This window comes from Meriones unguiculatus (assembly GCF_030254825.1).
Source record: "Meriones unguiculatus strain TT.TT164.6M chromosome 13 unlocalized genomic scaffold, Bangor_MerUng_6.1 Chr13_unordered_Scaffold_34, whole genome shotgun sequence".
NCBI classification, from domain to species: Eukaryota; Metazoa; Chordata; class Mammalia; order Rodentia; family Muridae; genus Meriones; species Meriones unguiculatus.
Genome location: NW_026843646.1, coordinates 9,927,170 through 9,944,173, shown reverse-complemented (window position 1 = coordinate 9,944,173; position 17,004 = coordinate 9,927,170). Strand labels below are relative to the sequence as shown.

General features: G+C 51.2%; 1 protein-coding gene across 2 annotated transcripts; it reads right to left on the bottom strand.

The window, feature by feature from the left end:
• Nucleotides 1-816: 816 nt before the first annotated feature.
• Nucleotides 817-14,848, bottom strand: Arpc1a (actin related protein 2/3 complex subunit 1A). 2 transcript variants are annotated; one of them, XM_021660062.2, is made up of 10 exons: nucleotides 14,701-14,848; nucleotides 11,404-11,496; nucleotides 11,150-11,254; nucleotides 9,656-9,878; nucleotides 8,932-9,039; nucleotides 6,364-6,576; nucleotides 4,683-4,758; nucleotides 4,267-4,463; nucleotides 2,309-2,399; nucleotides 817-1,163 (listed from the first exon to the last, which is right to left on the bottom strand). In XM_021660062.2, exons 2-10 carry the CDS (start codon nucleotides 11,465-11,467, stop codon nucleotides 1,125-1,127), a joined length of 1,116 nt encoding a protein of 371 aa, XP_021515737.1. In that variant the 5' UTR covers nucleotides 11,468-11,496; nucleotides 14,701-14,848; the 3' UTR covers nucleotides 817-1,124. The 2 variants fall into 2 exon arrangements, with proteins under 2 accessions (XP_021515737.1, XP_060232210.1); XM_060376227.1 differs by lacking the exon at nucleotides 6,364-6,576.
• Nucleotides 14,849-17,004: the final 2,156 nt, after the last annotated feature.

Below are 17,004 nucleotides of genomic sequence, written 5' to 3'. Positions count from 1 at the left end.
AACTTCTGAGAGCTTCAGCCTGGGCTACGTGGGACCCTGCTCCAGGGAGACAAATGCGTGAGACTTGCCTATTAGAGCTGAATGCTCGCCTGTCCACCCAGCACTTGGGGAGGCAGAGGCAGGGGGATGGTGGCTGTGAGTTTGAGGCAGCCTGGGCTACAAAGCGAGTCTGGGACAGCCAGGGCTATACAGGGAGACCCTGGGGCAAGGGGAAGAGGATGAATTAAAGTCAGGTGGGAGCAGGCAGATCGCTGTGAGTTCAGGGCCAGCCTGGCCTACACAGAGAGACTCTGTCTCAGAAACACCAAAACCACAAACCAAACCAAAAAAACAATAGAGAACAAAACAAAAAACATTATGTGGCTTGTTCTACAGTGGAATGAAGAGACGGCCACACACAAGGCTCTCCACCTCCCCCAGATTCACTTATTTTTTGCTGCTGAGAGACCAGTTCTTGAACCTGCCACGTAGGTCAGCCTAGCCTCAAAGTTACAACAATCCTCCTTCCTCGGTGACCCTACCACTGAGATTTGCACCTAGAGCGGGTCCTCAGTCCTGCTGTCTGGGATGCTGGACGTACTCCCCCACCCCCCGCTAAGTCAAGATGGCAGTTTCCCCTTTTCCCTGGTCCTGGATGAGCATGGGGCAGAGAGTGGGTAGGCTGTGGCCCCCCCAGAGACTGTGTTGGCTAAATGCTTTGCTGCAGTGGACAGTGTGGTTTAAGAAGCTGAGGTGAGCCTGAGCCTAAAAACCAATCTACCTGCGATGGGTTTGTTTCTCTAGAACAGAAAGGACAGAAGGAAAAGAAAACTCACGTTTATACATTTCACACTTGGGATCTTTAATTTTTTTTTTTTTTTTTTTTTTGAGCAGACAGCTGTAGGCTCCCTGGCTTTTTCAGTTAGTGTGACAACCTTTCATAATCAACTTAGGGCGACAGCCTTCCATAATGAACTCCTTAAGAGAGACAGTGGTCAAAGAAAGTGGAATGAGAGAGAGCACATTCACAGAACGGAAACCCACACTCCCCCCACCCCCAACATCCATGAGAACACACGAACACATGCGAGTTCCTTGATCAGTGCGACAGTGTTTCCGTGGTCCTCGGGTGGGGTGGAGGCTCCTCACATGATGCGCAGGCCCTGGATGGAGGACTCCAGGGTCTGGAGAAGGCAGAGAGCTGTCAGCCCTGGGGACCTTGGTTGCCTGCCACACTGCTGCACTCCCCGGCCTCAGCACCTGGAGTCTCCTGCCCCAAGAGCTCACACCACCTCCCGCTGAACAGCCTCCCTCCTTCCTCCCTATCTTTCTTCCTCCCTCCTTCCCCTCCTTCTCTCCCTTTTCTTCCTTCCCTTCCTCCCTCTTCTCCCTCTCACTGCCTGGCCCTGGCTCGCTTGGAACTCCAGATAGACCAGGCTGCCGCCAACTCACAGAGACCAACCCTCCTCTGACTCCTGGAATTAAAGACATGTGTCCCTAGGTCTGGATCTTAATTTCAACATTTATGTATGTCATTTTGTTCTTGTTTCGAGACAGGGTCTCTCCGTGTGGCCCTGGCTGTCCTGGACTCGCTCTGTAGCCCAGGCTGGCTTCAAACTCACAGAGATCCTCCTGCCTCCGCCTCCCCAAGTACAGGGATCACAGGCTTATTTATGTATGTGTATGATGTTTGCTTGTAAGTACGTAGGTATGTACGTATGTGTATGTACCACCTGTGTGCCTGGTGTGTGCAGAGGGCGGAAGAGCATCAGATTCCGTGGACCTGGAGTGACAATTGGTTGTGAGCTGCCATGTGGGTGCTGGGAACCGAATCCTGAGTCCTAGGCAAGTGCTCTTAACTGCTGAGCCATCACTCCAGGCCTTGGCGAATATGCGTCCGTGTGTGTGTTCCTGTGTGTGTGTGTGTGTGTGTTCTATCTTCTCAGCTCATTGCATTATTTCTTTTTGGGGGGAGGGGGAGAAGATCCTATCATCTAGCTCAGGCTGGCAGCAAGCTCAGAGAAATCCCTCTGCCTCAGCCTCCCAAGCCCAGACATTCCAGGACTGAGTCCAAGGGCAACTGTGTACACTGTGAAGCTGTGTCTGTGCACAGCTACGTGGGCTATTGGCTTCAACACGGCACCAAGCTTTCCCGAGGACGAGGTCAGCTTGGAGCCACCACCGATCCACCAGCTAGGAGCCGTGCTCCCCTCGACCTAGGGACTCCGGGACTCTTCTGACAGGTGCTGTGGCAGGGCAGCTCAGTGGAGAGTGTGCGCATGGCCTGGGCTGCACCCTGGTGCTGCCAACCGCCACCGGGGAGACATACCTTGAAATCCCAGATCATCATGGCCCCGTCAATGCCGGTGGTGCAGAATTTGCGACAGTCCTGCTTGTCTACCTCATAAATGGACACCTGGCTGAAAGAAGAGCGGGACTGTGAGGTCTGTGGAGGGAGTGAGGCCATTCCCCCAAGCCCCACACCAAGAGACGTCTGGGGGTGCACTGGGCTCCAGAGCCCTCAGGGCCACACAATGAGACCCTGTCCCAGAGCAAGAGGTCTCACTCGCCTAAGATGTGGCCCAGCAGGTAGGCCTGAGACTACACCAGGCCCTGGCCGGGTCCCCAATGCCACATACACTGGGTGCTGGTGCTTACATGGAGCCCTAGCCATCTGAAGGTAGAGGCAGAAGGTTACAAGTTCAAGGTCAGGGGCCTGTAGGGAAGGGCTCAGAGGGTAAGAGTGCCAGCTACTCTTTCAGAGGTCCTGAGTTTGAGTCCCAGCACCCACATGTTGGCTCATGACCACCATGTCTAATATCAAAGGAGAGGGAAAAGAAGGGAGGGAGGAAGAGATAGAGAAGGAGAGAAAGGGAGAGAGAGGGAGGGAGGGAGGGAGATAAAGAGGAAGGGAGAGGAGAGAGGAGAGAAAAGGAGAGAGTGAGAAAGAGAAAGGGAGAGAAAAAGAAAGAGAGGGAGGGAGAAGGGAGAGGGGAAAAAAGGGAGAGAGGGAGAGAGAAGAAGGTAGAGTGGGAGAGAGGGAGCAAGAGAAAGAGAGGAAGGGAGAGAGAGAGGAAGGGAGAGAGAGGGAGAGAAAGGGATAGAGGGAAAGGGAGAAAGAGGCAGAGAGGCAGAGAGAGAGGAAGGGAGAGTAGGAGACAGAGGGAGAGAGAGAGGAGGAAAAAGAAGGAGGGGGAAGAGAAAGGGGGAAGGAGGGGACGGGAGAGGGAAGGGGGAGGGAGGAGTGGGAAATGGAGAAGTATGGGGAAGGAGAAGGAGGCAGGAGAGAGGAGATCGAGGGAGGGGAAAGGAAAGGGAGGGGAAGGCAGCAGAAGGAAAGGAAAGGAGGGAGGGGAAGAGGAGGGAGGAGAGGCCATGCCCTCATCACAGGGGTGGGTAGGGACAAGGCAGGGCTCAGCAGATGCAGGACACAAGGAACTGCTTTCTCCTTCCAAGCTCAGGCGTGACCGGAGCATGGCTGAAGCCAACTGGTCCCCAACAAGGCCTCCTAGAGCAGCCTGCTGGGGGCAGCCAGAGCCCAAAGCCCAGAGCCTTCCTGGCATCTGAAATCGGCCTTGGTGAGTCCCCAGTTCCATCCCAAGTCTACAACCCCCAGATGCCAGCACAGCTGGGCAGACGGGGGAAACCCTGGGTAAGCCAACCGTCTGGAGAGCTTCCAGGGTCACCTCCTTCTCTTCAGATGCAGCTGGCCCTCGAAGGGTGGAGGCCACAGTGCAACCCATGACAATGGCCTTTACACACTTTCAGGGTGTTATTAGTTCATTATGCTGTGTGTTTGGTATCCAGGTCAGAGGACGACTGTGAGAATCTCTCCCTTCTCCGGACAGGCTCCGGATGGGCTCCGGGCAGCACACGCACCTTGTTCAGCTTGGCAAGAGCCTGGACCCATGGGCCTGGGCCGCCATGCCCAGCATGGACCTGCTTCCCCCTCAGCCAGCCAGGCCTGTGCTGCTGGGAGCCATGCCCCCCCACCCCGAGTGCTGGGTGCCAGGGCACTCTGCAGGGCACAACAAGGAGGCGTTGGCTGCCCCCTTTTGTTGTGGAGACAGGGTTTCACTGTGTAGACCAGGTTGGCCTGGAGCTTACCATGTAGACCAGGCTGGTCTGGAACTCACTGTGTATACTAGGCTGGCCTGGAACTCAGATTCACAGCTGCCTCTGCCTACCGAATGCTGGGGATTAAAGGCTGTGCCACCCCCGGCCACCCCTGCCTATCACAAGCTGATGGGCAGGCCCAGGTCACCCCTGTCTGTCACCCCGACCCACGTGATGCTGTTCTGGTGCAGCGTCTCCAGGGCCGTGGAGTTTCGGTCCTCGGTGGTGGCCCTCTTGTCCATGTTGCGGAAGCGCTCCATGGCTGACATGTTGCGCTGGACGCTCTGCTTGGGGACATCCAGCTTGGACACGAAGCTCAGGCCGCCGAGGTCGTCGTAGCTGAAGAGCATTGGGCAGCAGTCGTGGCCCTGTGACAGGGGGTGTGTGTCGGTCAGCCCTGGGGGGTGGGGGGCCATCTCCTTGCCCAACCTGGGGACGGGTGTCTGGGGGAGGGTGTATGGGGCATATCCTGGGACTGGCACAGGCAGCTGGCACCCCTCGAAGGGTCACACTGAGGGGAGTGGGTGTGTGTGTGGGGCGTGCCCTGGGCCCATCACAGGCAACAGCCTGGGAGGGCACACACTCACCGCAGCCACAATGCTGTTCTCTGAGACGAAGGACACGCTGAGCAGTGGCAGGAACTCTGTCTTCAGAGTCGACACCCTGCACATGGGGAACGCGAGTCACACACAGTTCTGGTTCTCCATGAAGTGCACGCCAGGGACCGAACTCGGGCTGTGCCAGTGTCACGAGAAGGTCCTACCCTGCAGCCCAGGCTGGCCTCGAACTCACAATCCACCTGCCTTAGCTCCCTGGATGCTGGGATCACGGGCCTTCACCACCGTCCCTAACTCTTGTAAGAGTGCATTTACGTGGAGGAACAAAAGCGTGACACCAAGGTACTGTCTCTCACATGAACTTGGTGGCCTACTCTTTGACCCCCCCCTCCCTGAGGGAGGAGCAGCCTTGCCAGGTCACAGAGGAGGAAAATGCAGCTAGTCTTGATGAGACCTGATAGGCTAGATGGAAGAGGAGAAGGACCTCCCTTAGCAGTGGACTTAGAGAGGAGCAGGGAGGAGACGAGGGAGGGAAGGATACTGGGGAGGGAGGAATGATGGGAAGGGAGGGAGGGACAATGGGGAGGGTAGGAGGGAGCTACAGCTGGGCTACAAAGTAAATAAACTATAATTAATATAAAAAATAAAAATTTAATTTAAAAACAAAAACAAAAAACACAAAAAAGCTTGACACCACCAAAGCAGTCCCAGAACACAGTTCTGCCATGGTGACCCTTTCATAAGAGAACTAGTCAAGCCAGCGTGGGGAGGAACCACGTCTGAGCTGTCCCTGCCACTGCGTCCTCATGGGGTGGCCATCCCCCAGGGAACGCTCCTGGGCTGCCCATGGGAAGAGTGGGCTTCGGGCTTCTTCCCTTGCCACTGAGCCACCTTTCACCGCAGTTTGGTGATAAACCACAATTTGGGTTCTTCCTGTAGACCCCAGGTGTCATGAGGGCAGGAGGAAGATGGTTCCTCTCCTATTTGGGGTGGTGTCAGGGGAAAGAGCTGAGGACGTGTGTGTGCCAGGCGGGGGCAGGAGCTTTGGCCCTGGTTTCTGAATCCAGGCTGGCCTTGAACTCCTGAGCCTCCTGCCTCCATCCCCCGGGCCACCACGCTCTGTCCCATCTCCCTAAGGGCTGGTGGGTACCATGGATGGGGGGAGACAGTCAGGCGTCTATGGTGTTATCGTCCCAGCCATCATCTTCATCAGGGCAGCGGGGACTGGACCTGCTGGCTACTGGCACTGCCTGAAGAGTGGGGGGCGGGTTACTGACCCCCACTGGGACCCAGCTGCTCTATCCTGGGCCTCTCGGCCAGCTATATACACTCCCCCTAGCTGCAGTGCTCTGGGCTACTGTGTCCAGCTGTATGCACTTCCCCTACCTGCTCTGGTGTAGGAGAGCCAGCGTGTCTAGATGGCCACCTGTATACATTCCCCCTAGCTGCTGTGGTCTAGGGAAAGCTAGCATGTCCACAGTGCAGGTGGCCAGCTGTATACACTTCTTCCCCTAATTGCCGTGGTCTAGGAGAGCCAGTGTGTCCAGGTGGCCAGCTGTTTACACTGCCCCAAGCTGTCTACACTCCCCCAGCTATCTACACTGCCCAGCTGTCTTCACTTTCCCCAGCTGTCTGCTCTGCCTGGGCCCGGGACCATCATCAGCTGGGCAGCCACATTCCCCCCAACCCCCCCAGCCAGGCGAGGACTCACTGCATGCTCTTGGAGGCATCGGCTACTGACACCGTACTGTCGTGGCTGACCCAGGCCAAGCGGCTCCCACTGGCCGAGAAGCTGACGCCGTGCACCCAGCCACCAGCGCCACTGCCACCGAACTCCACCATCAGCTGCCCGAAGGGCATCTTGGAGCCCCATGGGGTGCTGGCCGGCTTCTCATCCACCTCCTTGATGTAGGCCGAGAACACTCTGTTGTGGAAAGTGCAGGGGAGGAGGCAGGAGGCGGATCAGGATGGGCGGATACAGGAAAGGACAGCCTGGGATGCCCTTGCTAGACCAGGACCCGAGTTCGGATGTGCATCACCCACAGGGAGCCGGGAGATGGCAGCCTGCTCCGGAACCCAGCATGGAGCTGGGTGGACACAGGTCATGGGCGCACACGCATGCACACACACAAACATACACACAGATAAAGCTAGAGGGAACACACCCAACAAAGGGCTGAGAGAGGCAGGCCTGCCCCTGCCAGAAGAGGGCTGGCTCCCCACCTAGGCTCCACTGTCACCTCCGAGGCCTTAGGAATAAGAGGGACGGGGAAGGGCCAGAATCTGCCTCCTCTGGCCTCTTCTGATTCTCTGGGAAGCATCTGAAGGTGTGTGCACCCCCTGGAGGCCATGGCAGGAAGACCAGGAGTCCAAGGTAGCCCAATGAGGAGGAGGAGGAGAAGGAAGAGGAGAAGGTGAAGAAGGAGGAGGAAAAGGAGGAGGGAAGAAGGGGGAGCCTGAACCTCAAGACTCCCTAAAACAACTCTGGGCTGCATGCCTTTAATCCCAGCTCTGGGAGGTAGGGGGATCTCTGTGAGTTCGAGGCCAGCCAGGACTACAAAGCAACTCAGATAAAACCCTGTCTTCAAAACCAAACCAAACCTCTAGTTCCCTAAGTCCAACTTCCAAATGACAGTGGCAGCTGAAGGGCTAGAGGATGAGGGGTGTCTATCAACCTGTCCAGACAGTCCCGACCTGTCTTATTTGCTGGAAGGGCCAGATGACCCTGGGGAACTAACGGACCACAAACTCCTGAGCACAGAACCTGGAGACCACCTTAGCTCCACCTTCACTACCCAGCTTTTTCTTCTTAGTTTTTTGTTCGCGGTGCTGAGGACTGAACCCTGGCACTTTGCTGCAGGCTCGGCCAATGCTCCACCACTGAGCCACACTGCCCATTTTCTTTCTTTCATTTAGTTATTAAGCCTGAATATAAACGACAGGGCTGGTTTTCTGGAAAACTTTCACACGGGCCAGTGGGTCCCAACCTTCCTCCAGCTGTGGTGCGCCACCCCGGAAAACTATTCTCCTTGTTGCTCTGTAACTGCAAGTTTGCTACTGATATAAAGTGTAACGTAAGTGCGTTCTGATGGTCTTGGGTGGCCCTCGTGAAAGGGTCATTTCACCCACGGAGGAGTCATACTCCTCAGGTTGGGAAACCCTGACACAGAGTCGACACAAAACAGTGATGAATTCTTTGCTTTTCCTTTCGCTAAGGGGAAAGGGCCCTGTTGAAGGACAGGTTTTAAAGAGCAACCCATGGCATGATTCTTAAAGCTCTAGCAGGGTGGCGAGTCTCCTCTAGCTGAGGGCTAAAGACAGAGGGAAGTCATGTGGCTAAAGTCAGGTTCTATGTCATCTGCAGTCTGTGGTCTAGGAAATAAAATTTGAACCTGAAATCATTCAAGAAAGAAGATGGTGGGCATGAAGTTGCAGACTTGTAATTCCAGGACAAGGAGCTGATGGAGGATGTGAGCTCCAGACCAACCTGGGCTTCGTGCTTCCAGCTTCTTGTCCCATCAAAACCCAGAGAAGTAGACTGAAGAGATGGCTCAGTGGTTAAGACACTAGCTGTTCTTGCAGAGAACTGGGTTGGGCTCCCAGCACCTGTATCAGGTGGCTCACAACCACCTCTAGCTCTTGGGCATCTCTTAACTCTTTCTGGCCTTTGCCAGGCATGCATACCCACATGTACACAGATAAACAAAATAAATCGACTTAAAAACTGAGAAGGACAGACTGAGAGAGAGATGGACAGGTGGAAACAGCATGAGCTCACACAGCACTTGAGACTACCGATTCTGCCTGAAACCCCTCACTGTGCCAGCCAGGCTGCTGTGCCCAGCGACCTGCTGCAGCTCCTGCTAACCCTCCAGCCGGGTCCATCGTATCTTCTGCCACTTGCTCTGCTCATCACTGTGCACCAATTCACTGTTCTTTTTGTTTGTTTGTTTGTTTTTCTCTTTCTTGAGACAGGGTCTCACATAGCCTGCCCTCAATCTCGGTCTGTAACTGAGGGGGACCATGAGCCTCTCATCTTTGCTCCACATGCACTGCTGGGTTTACAGGTGTGCAGCACCTGCTGGGCTTCTGCAGCGCTGGGGAATGGAAATCAGCTCGGCAAGTTCTCTACCTGCTGAGCCACATGCTAGCACCAGCTCCTTTTCTAGACCAGGAAGTTCCTTTATCACCGAGCCACTCACAGGGTACTGCACTTTGCAAATAAAGGAGCCCAATGGGCACCTGTCCATGCTAACAGGCAGTGCCCACTTATCCTCACCTGCATTTGAAGTCACAGGACCCTGCAGCCAGCAAAATGTTGTTGGGGTGCCAGTCCAAGCTGAGGACCGTGGAGCGAATCGGCTTCTTAATGTGCTTGCTCACCCACCTGAGGAAGGAGAAAACCTAGTTTACACTATCCTCACAGGCAAAAACAACAGCATTTTCCAAGCCATCCCATAAACCCCCTTCAAATAAAACTGAACTGTATGTTTATAAACACCATTTAAATTCTGAAATCCACAGGAAATGTCAGCTACATTTACTGTGGTAAGTTTTCTATGCACAATCACATAATGATCTAAGGCTGACTTACGCCTGAGTAATTTTATGGGCTCCCTACAGTGCACAGCTGCTCCTGCTGAAGGCTGGCTTGCCCTCTGTCAGGGAAGAGTTTCCTAAACACAGTTGAGGCTGGCCTCCGACTTGCTATGAACTACACACTGATCTCAAAGTCAAGCTAGAATTACAGGAGTGTGTACCACACCGGCCTGAGGAGCTGATGTAGAGCCCACGTTCAGGATCTACATCCGTGACCACAGTAAGGTCCAGTCCACCTACAACCTCTCAGCAAACACACAGTAAACTGCTCCACAGCAGTCAGGAGGAAATGCTTCCTACATGAATTACAAAAAGTCGGGGGCTGGAAAGGGAAGGATAGAGATGAATGGATGAAGGAGGAAGTGGAGGGAGGAAAGAAGGAAAGGGAGATTAGCATTGCTCACCAGTCATTTTCAGACTCAAAGTAACAGACGGAGATGAGGCGGGCTCCGCTCCCCACAGCGAACTTGTTCTCCAGTGGGGACCACTTCACAAAAGTGGCCGCGCGGTTGATCCTCAGGATGACCAGGGTGGGCTTCCAGATGCCGTCTTTCAGACTCCACACGTAGGCATTGCGGTCTGCCCCACAAGTGACGATGCGGTCGCTCTTAGGAGCCCAGTCAATACCTGCAGAGGGGACACGAGTCACCTGCTGCCTGTGCCTGGCCAATGACAAGGGACCAGGCTGTTGGCAGGTGAGGGCTCGGCACAGGGTGTCCAAGCTGATAGTGGTTTCCTCCCACCCATCTCCTTTACGTGGTTATCACCCCACACAAAACCAAGGCCCCTTCCCTCCCCAGCATCTGGGAGGACTCAGGACCCTCACAAAGCCAGGCAGAACAGAACTGGGGAGCTAATTTACTCTAGATCCTTCTGCTTCTACCTCCTAGTACTCAGATTATAGACCCCATCATGCCTAATCCAGACACTTTGGCTTTTCAAGACAGACTTTCTCTTATAATAGTACTGTCTGTTATAGAACTCACTTTGAAGACCAGGCTGGCCTTGAACTCAGAGATCCACCTGTCTTTGCCTCCTGAGTGCTGGGCCTAATGGTGTGCGCCATACACCTTTTTTCTTTTTTTAAAATAATCATGTAAGATTTCTATAATAAAATGGTTTTGGTATGCTTTGTTTTTGTCCAAAACTGTCATCAAGTGTCTTTCTTGATTATTCTCCAGCTTTAATTGTTGAGGGAGGATCTCACTGGATTCAAAGCTCGTCAGGCCCTGCTGGTCTAGCTACCTAGCTGAGCTGGGGATCCCTGACTGCTCCTTCAGAGAGCCAAGATCTGGGAAGCAGCCTGCCCAGCATTTATGTGGGTCCCAGGGGTCTCAATTCCAGCCCTCACACTTACACAGAGAAGGGCTTATACACACTGAGTGGTCTCTCAGGCCACTTTTAAAAAATATGATTATGATGATGACTATTATTAGTCTTTTAATAGCTCTGGATGTCCTGGAACTTACTATGTAGATGAGGCTGGTCTCTAACTCAGAGAGTTCCTACTGCCTCTGCCTCCTGAGAGCTGGGATTAAAGGCATGTCACCATGCCAGGCTTTAGAAAAATACTTTTAAGTAGCTGAGAACCAGGCAGTGGTCCACATCTTTAATCCTAGCACTTAGGAGGCTGAGGAGGGGGATCTCTGTGAGTTCCAGGCCTGATCTACAGAGTGAGTGCTAAGACAGCCATGGTTACATAGAGAGACCTTGTTTCAAAACATGAAAAGAAAGAGAAAGAAAGGAAGAAAAGAAGGAAGGGGGAGAGATGGAGAAAGGAAGAAGAGAAAGGAAGAGAGAAAACTCAGTAAATGCTATGGCTTGAACTGGGAAGGTGCACTTAACTTGACCAGGCTCTGTACTTAGGCATTTGGAAGCATCACGCTGAGCCGCATTACCTGTGATGTGTCCATTATGCTCCTTCAGCTCATGAGCTTTCGTCCACTGACTCCCATTCTTCTTGTAGATGTGCACTTCATGATTATTGGGGCTAAGGGCGATCTCTGGAGGAAGAAGGAGGCACGACTGTTAGCCCTTGGTCATCCCTTGTTAGTCTCTGCAGCACTGGGGCGGGAGGCCAGAGAGATGAGACTGTAAGGGAGGCTCGCCCCAGCCCCACTCCCACACAGAAGCAGCAGCAGGGCACACTTACGGGTACGATCCCTGTTCCAGGCGTGGCAGGTGATCGGCTCCAGCAGAAACTGATGCAGAGACATGGTTCTGATGGCCCTCGAAGGTCAACCAGCTGTGATGAGCAATAGGAAAGGAAATGCCTCAGATGTCATGCAATCGGTGTCACCAACCTATGTGGGGATGAGCGCAGCCCTCATCTCCCATTAGACCAAGATTCCAACTCAGTGCAAAAATTAATCATGTAACCAGGACTGGCGCAGTCACCACCAGTGTGGAATTTATTCTCAAGGGTCAGCCACGAACTCTACAATCACAGGTTAGGGGACAGCACATGGCAACCTGAAAGCAAGGACTGAATTTGTCATCCACACTTTTAAGAACAAAATAGATCATCAAGGCGGAAGGTACTGGGGCTGTAGCAGAATGTGGCAGGGCCTGGGTTCAGTGCCCACTGCAGAAAGAAGGAAGAAGAATGGGGTCTGAAGAGATGGTTCAGCAGTTAGCAGTGCCCACTGTTCTTAAAAGGACCCGAGTTAAGGCCACAATGAGTGACTCACAACCACCTCTAACTCCAGGTCTAGAGGATCTGATGTCCTCTTCACCTGCACTCATAGGACACAGCCCAGAGACACACAATACAAAGAATTTTAAAATAAAAACAAATCTGAGCAAGTGTGTGTGTGACACCCTTAGTCCCAGCACTCAAGAGAAAGAGGCAAGAGGAACTCTGGGAGTTTAAAGCCAGCCTGATCTACATAGTGAATTCCAGGCTCGCCTGGGCTATGGAATGAGACTCTGCCTTAAAAGAAAGTCAATCAGTAGGTCAGTCAGTCAGTCAGTCTAACAGGAAGCTACAGAACCATCCTGGATAAACCTTAGAAGATGATCAACCAAGCTATGAAGCACACCTGCAGAACACATTTACTGTAAAGCCATTCAAGGTCTGGACCTCACTTTTAGTTTACTGGAGATAAAGGGGAAAGACCCTGCAAAACAGTCAAACCAATGCAGGCCTTCAGATGTATTCAGCAGTTAAAGTGCCTGCTGTAAAAGCCAGATGGCCTGAGCTAACCCCCAATCCCCAGGAATACTGGGGACAGAAGGAGACACCTCTGTGGTTCCACTGACCCTTCAGGGAGACAGCAGATGGAGACAGGAGAGCTTGTAGCGGGTAAACTGGCCAGCCAAAGGTGACATGGTGGCATGCAACAGAAGGGTCTGTGGCAAACATGGTGGAAGGCGAGTACTGACACCTAAGGCTGTCCTCCAACTTCTGGGCACACTGTGGCATATTCCCATGCATGCACATCATAAGCACATACTCACAGTTCACACGCGTGTGCTGATTATAATTGGTATGTTTAAATATAGCCATAAAAGACGTGCTGGTAAACAAATTTGAATTTGAACTCGATTATTATATAACAGCATGAAATTATCTTCACTTCCTAGTTATGATAATGGAGTTGCCCTCGGCAGGAACAAGTCTTGGCGGTGACAGAGTGATGGACGAGGTGTTTCAGATGAAATGTCCTTTCTTCTCACTTTGTAGCCTTGGCTGCCTGGAACTCACTATAGACCAGGCTGGCTTCAAAGATCCTTCATAGACCAGGCTGGCTTCAGAGATCCTTCTGGCCCTGTCTGCTAAATGCTGTGATTACTGTCTTTTCATGTGAGACAGGGTCTTACTATGTAGCCCAGGCTGGTTTCCAATTAATAAAAGAGGTGAACAGCAGGATTACTTCCACAGCTGTTGTACTAGTCAATTTCTATAACTGAACACACATTCAGGCATGGCTTTCTATAGTCATTGGGCTATTTCAAGCCTCACTTTTCTACCAAGCAAAATAAACCTTCACATGCTGACAACTTTAATCCCTGAACTGCAGGTGATATTTAAGTGATGTTTGGAAATCTTAACGAGCTCAAGAGGAGAAAGAGGAACACCAAAGGTTGTTCTGGGCCCTTGGGAGACAGAAGGATCTCTCTGAGTTCCAGGCCAACCAGTAAGACCCTGTCTCAGACAAAACAAAACAAGCAAAAACCAGGCTTCCATTGTGCCTGCCCAGCACTGAGGGATAAGAAGGACTAAAGGAACAGGGTGACTTGCTGAGCTCCCACTCTCTTGAGCTTTCACTTTTCCTCTTTCTGTGGTGCTGGTGAACCAACCTATCGCACACACCAGGCAAGCGCTCCACCAACTCAACCACATTCCCAGCCTTCATGGGCGGTCATTTCAGTGTCTTGGTAAAACGGGCTCTGGAGACAAGATGCCTGAAGTTTGAATCTTGGCCCTGACACACACATAAAGAGATGCTGGGGCAGTCTTTCCTCATTCCACCTGTAAAGTAGGTCTCCAAGAGGCAGGAGGATTAAATGAGATAGCACAAAAAAGCATGGCAGATCAACACCAGCCTCAAACCGATCCCAGTTACTCAGTTCTCTGGTTGTCTGGGTTGTAAGCCTAGCCTCTACTACCAACTTAGTAAATTAGTTCTCTGTGATTCATTTGGTTTCTCATTGCTCTTATTACCCAACCCAGCAGTACTAGCTGCTCCAACAAGGTCACCCTACAGGGTTCATTCGAAATTCCAGCTCCACTGGACTATTTTCCACTTCTGGGGAGAAACTCTTTTAACTTAGGAGTTAGCATTAGAAATGGCTATTATTATTATTATATCTTTAATCTGTATTTACATATTTATTACAATTTATTCACTCTGTATCCCCGCTGCAGCCCCAGGAACGGCTCTTAATTTATTCTGATATTATTTGAACAGCTACTCTGGGTCTGGAATTAATGTCAGCAACTCGAACTCACACGGACCTAACGGAACTAAGCGGACCAACCCGGGGAAACTGAGACATCGAAAAAACCAACCTTCCCCTGGTCACCTGGCAAAGTGAGAGGGAGTCAGATGGGCACTAAGGGGCTCCTACATCAAGGACTCTACGCTGATGAACAGGGGCGTAGAGAAGGCGGGGGAGGGACTAGAACAGAGCAAAGGAATCTTTAGGCTGACTGGAGAAAGATGGCTTTTCTCTTGATGGAGGAAGGGATCGCAGGATGCTCTAGGCAGCCGAGCCACGCGAGCAGACGCTCGGGGTCGGGTTCGGGTGTGATGGGGGTCGGAGTGACGGGGTGTGGGTGGGGTGGGGTCCGGGATGCAGCAGGTTCACTGCGAAGTACAGACATCTGGGGCCCTCCGTCCGCGACCAGCGCAGCAGTGCCCCGGCCCCGCCGACCCCGCTCCCCCACAGAAAACACGACGGACCGAGGCGACCGGAGCGGACGGCAGGCCCTGCGGCTCCTTACCCAGGTCTGGGAGGTTGGGAGGCCGGAGCGGGCGATTCGCGGACTCTGGTCAGTCGACGCGAAAAGGCTCCGGCGATCGCGGACGGAGGACGGAAGCCGAGAGGGATGGCCGAAAGGATCCCGGAAGTACCCAGGGCGCCTGCGCGGGCTGGCGTGCGCAGGCGCAGTACGCAGTGTGCGCTGGGGGCTGAATAAAATGCTCCAGAGCGGCGGCAGCAAGTCTGCGCTGGGGGGTGCTTGCGGAACTGGGTCGGCGTTCTACTCAATTCCTTAAGGATGAAAAATATGTACATGCACATATATACAAATATACATACATATACATATATATACATACATATCTACATACATATTTACATACATATATTTATACATATACACATACATATATACAATTATACTCACATATATACACACATACAATTACACATATATACATACATGCATACAAATAAATATATACATACCTATATGCATACATACATATATATTTTTACTTACATATATACACATATAGATGCATACATATATACAATTATACTTACACATATATACAAACATACATATACATTTATACATAAATATATACATAAATACATATATACATAATACACATATACATATAAATATATACATATATACAGACATACACATATATACAATTATAAATATATACATACATATATACTTGTATATATATACAATTATACATACACATATCAATATATACACAAATGTATACAAGTATACATATATACAATTATAGATACATATATACATATATTATACACATATACATATATACATACATTTACATACATACACGCATATACGCACATATACTTATATACAAACATGCATATATACATAAATATATGCATACATATACACATATATGTATATATACATATGAATATTGGGGGACATTCAGCACCCTACCTACAGCACTGATCCCTAGAATTGCAGAAGGCGAGGGCTGGGGAGTTGGCCCAGTGCTGAAGACATGTACCTAAGGTTAGCTCCCAGCACCCATGCCAGGCAGCTGAGGAACGCCTGTAGTTCCAGCCCTCGGGGATCTCTCACCCTCTTCTGGTCGCCATGAGCACTGTTCCCTCTTTTGCCTGTGATCCCAGAGCTTGAGGTGGATCTCTGTGAGTTTGAGTCCAGCCTGCTCTACAGAGCGAGTCCAGGACAGCCAGGGCCACACAGAGAAAACTTGTCTCAAAAAACAAAAACAAACAAACAAAAAATCATCTCTTTGAGGGCTCTATGGCATCCCAGAAGCAAAGAGAGCATCAGATGCCAGTGTAGATGGTTGTGAGCCACCATGCAGGTGCTGGGAATCAAACTCAAGACCTCTGGAAGAGTAGCCAATGTTCCTAACCACTGCGCCATCTCTGCAGCCTCTGAGAGCTTATCTCTTACACTGCTCAGAATACCCTGCCTCAGGAATACGGCCACCCACAAGGGCCTGGGACTTCCTCCATCGACTAACAATCACCATTCCTGAATTTTGGTAACCTGATACTTACTAATCGACCACCTTCACACCTAAAGGACAAGCTTTGACAGATCAGCATGGCTGAATTCCATGGTGTCTGACTGGCTTTCCTTTGTGATGCTGTGGCTGGCTGGGAGCTGCAGCTCACAGCCCTGGCCAGTGTCACAAGAAGGAGGGTCGTCCACCACCTCCTTTGTGACTAGACTGTAAGTGTTCCTTCCACTACATGTGTGCACTTTGATCTTTAGTATATGCACGATAATGTCTCTGTCTCTCTCTACATCTGTCTCTCTCACTTTTTAAATTTTTTTTATTTAATTTTTCTTTATTAATTACACTTTCTCTCATTTTTTTTTTTTTTAAGACATGGTTTCTCTGTGTAGCCCTGGCTGTCCTGGAACCCCTCTGTAGACCAGGCTGGCCTCAAACTCGGACATCCACCTGCATTTGTTTTCAAGGTGTGTGCCCCCATTGCCAGGCTCTGTGTCCTTCTCAAAGTTTCATTCAGAAAGTTATTCTCAAAGACGCTTTGTGGTTCTTCAGATTGTTCACTAAAGAACACATAGTCTTGCTGTACAGATCTCTTTTGGATGAAACTAATGGTGGCCAGTGCCTTGACCACGTGGCATCACCTTCTTCTAAAACCAATTTTAATTGTCACCTTGACACATAGGAGGCTCATCTGAGAGGAAAGCTTCCACTGGGACTGGGGAATTGTCTAGATTTTATTGGCCTTAGGACATAGCTGTGGGAAATTGTCTCAGTTAATGACTGATTCAGGAGTACCAAGCCCATTTCTGGTG

What these genes read in the sequence shown, in the direction of transcription:
- Arpc1a (XM_021660062.2), bottom strand. Translation starts at nt 11,467, where the DNA reads ATGTCTCTGCATCAGTTTCTGCTGGAGCCGATCACCTGCCACGCCTGG. An exon ending in AGAACAGCATTGTGGCTGCG is followed by an intron (nt 4,464 to 4,682) that starts GTGAGTGTGTGC and finishes CCCCTGTCACAG; the next exon opens with GGCCACGACTGCTGCCCAAT. An exon ending in CTGCACCAGAACAGCATCAC is followed by an intron (nt 2,400 to 4,266) that starts GTGGGTCGGGGT and finishes CTCTTCTTTCAG; the next exon opens with CCAGGTGTCCATTTATGAGG.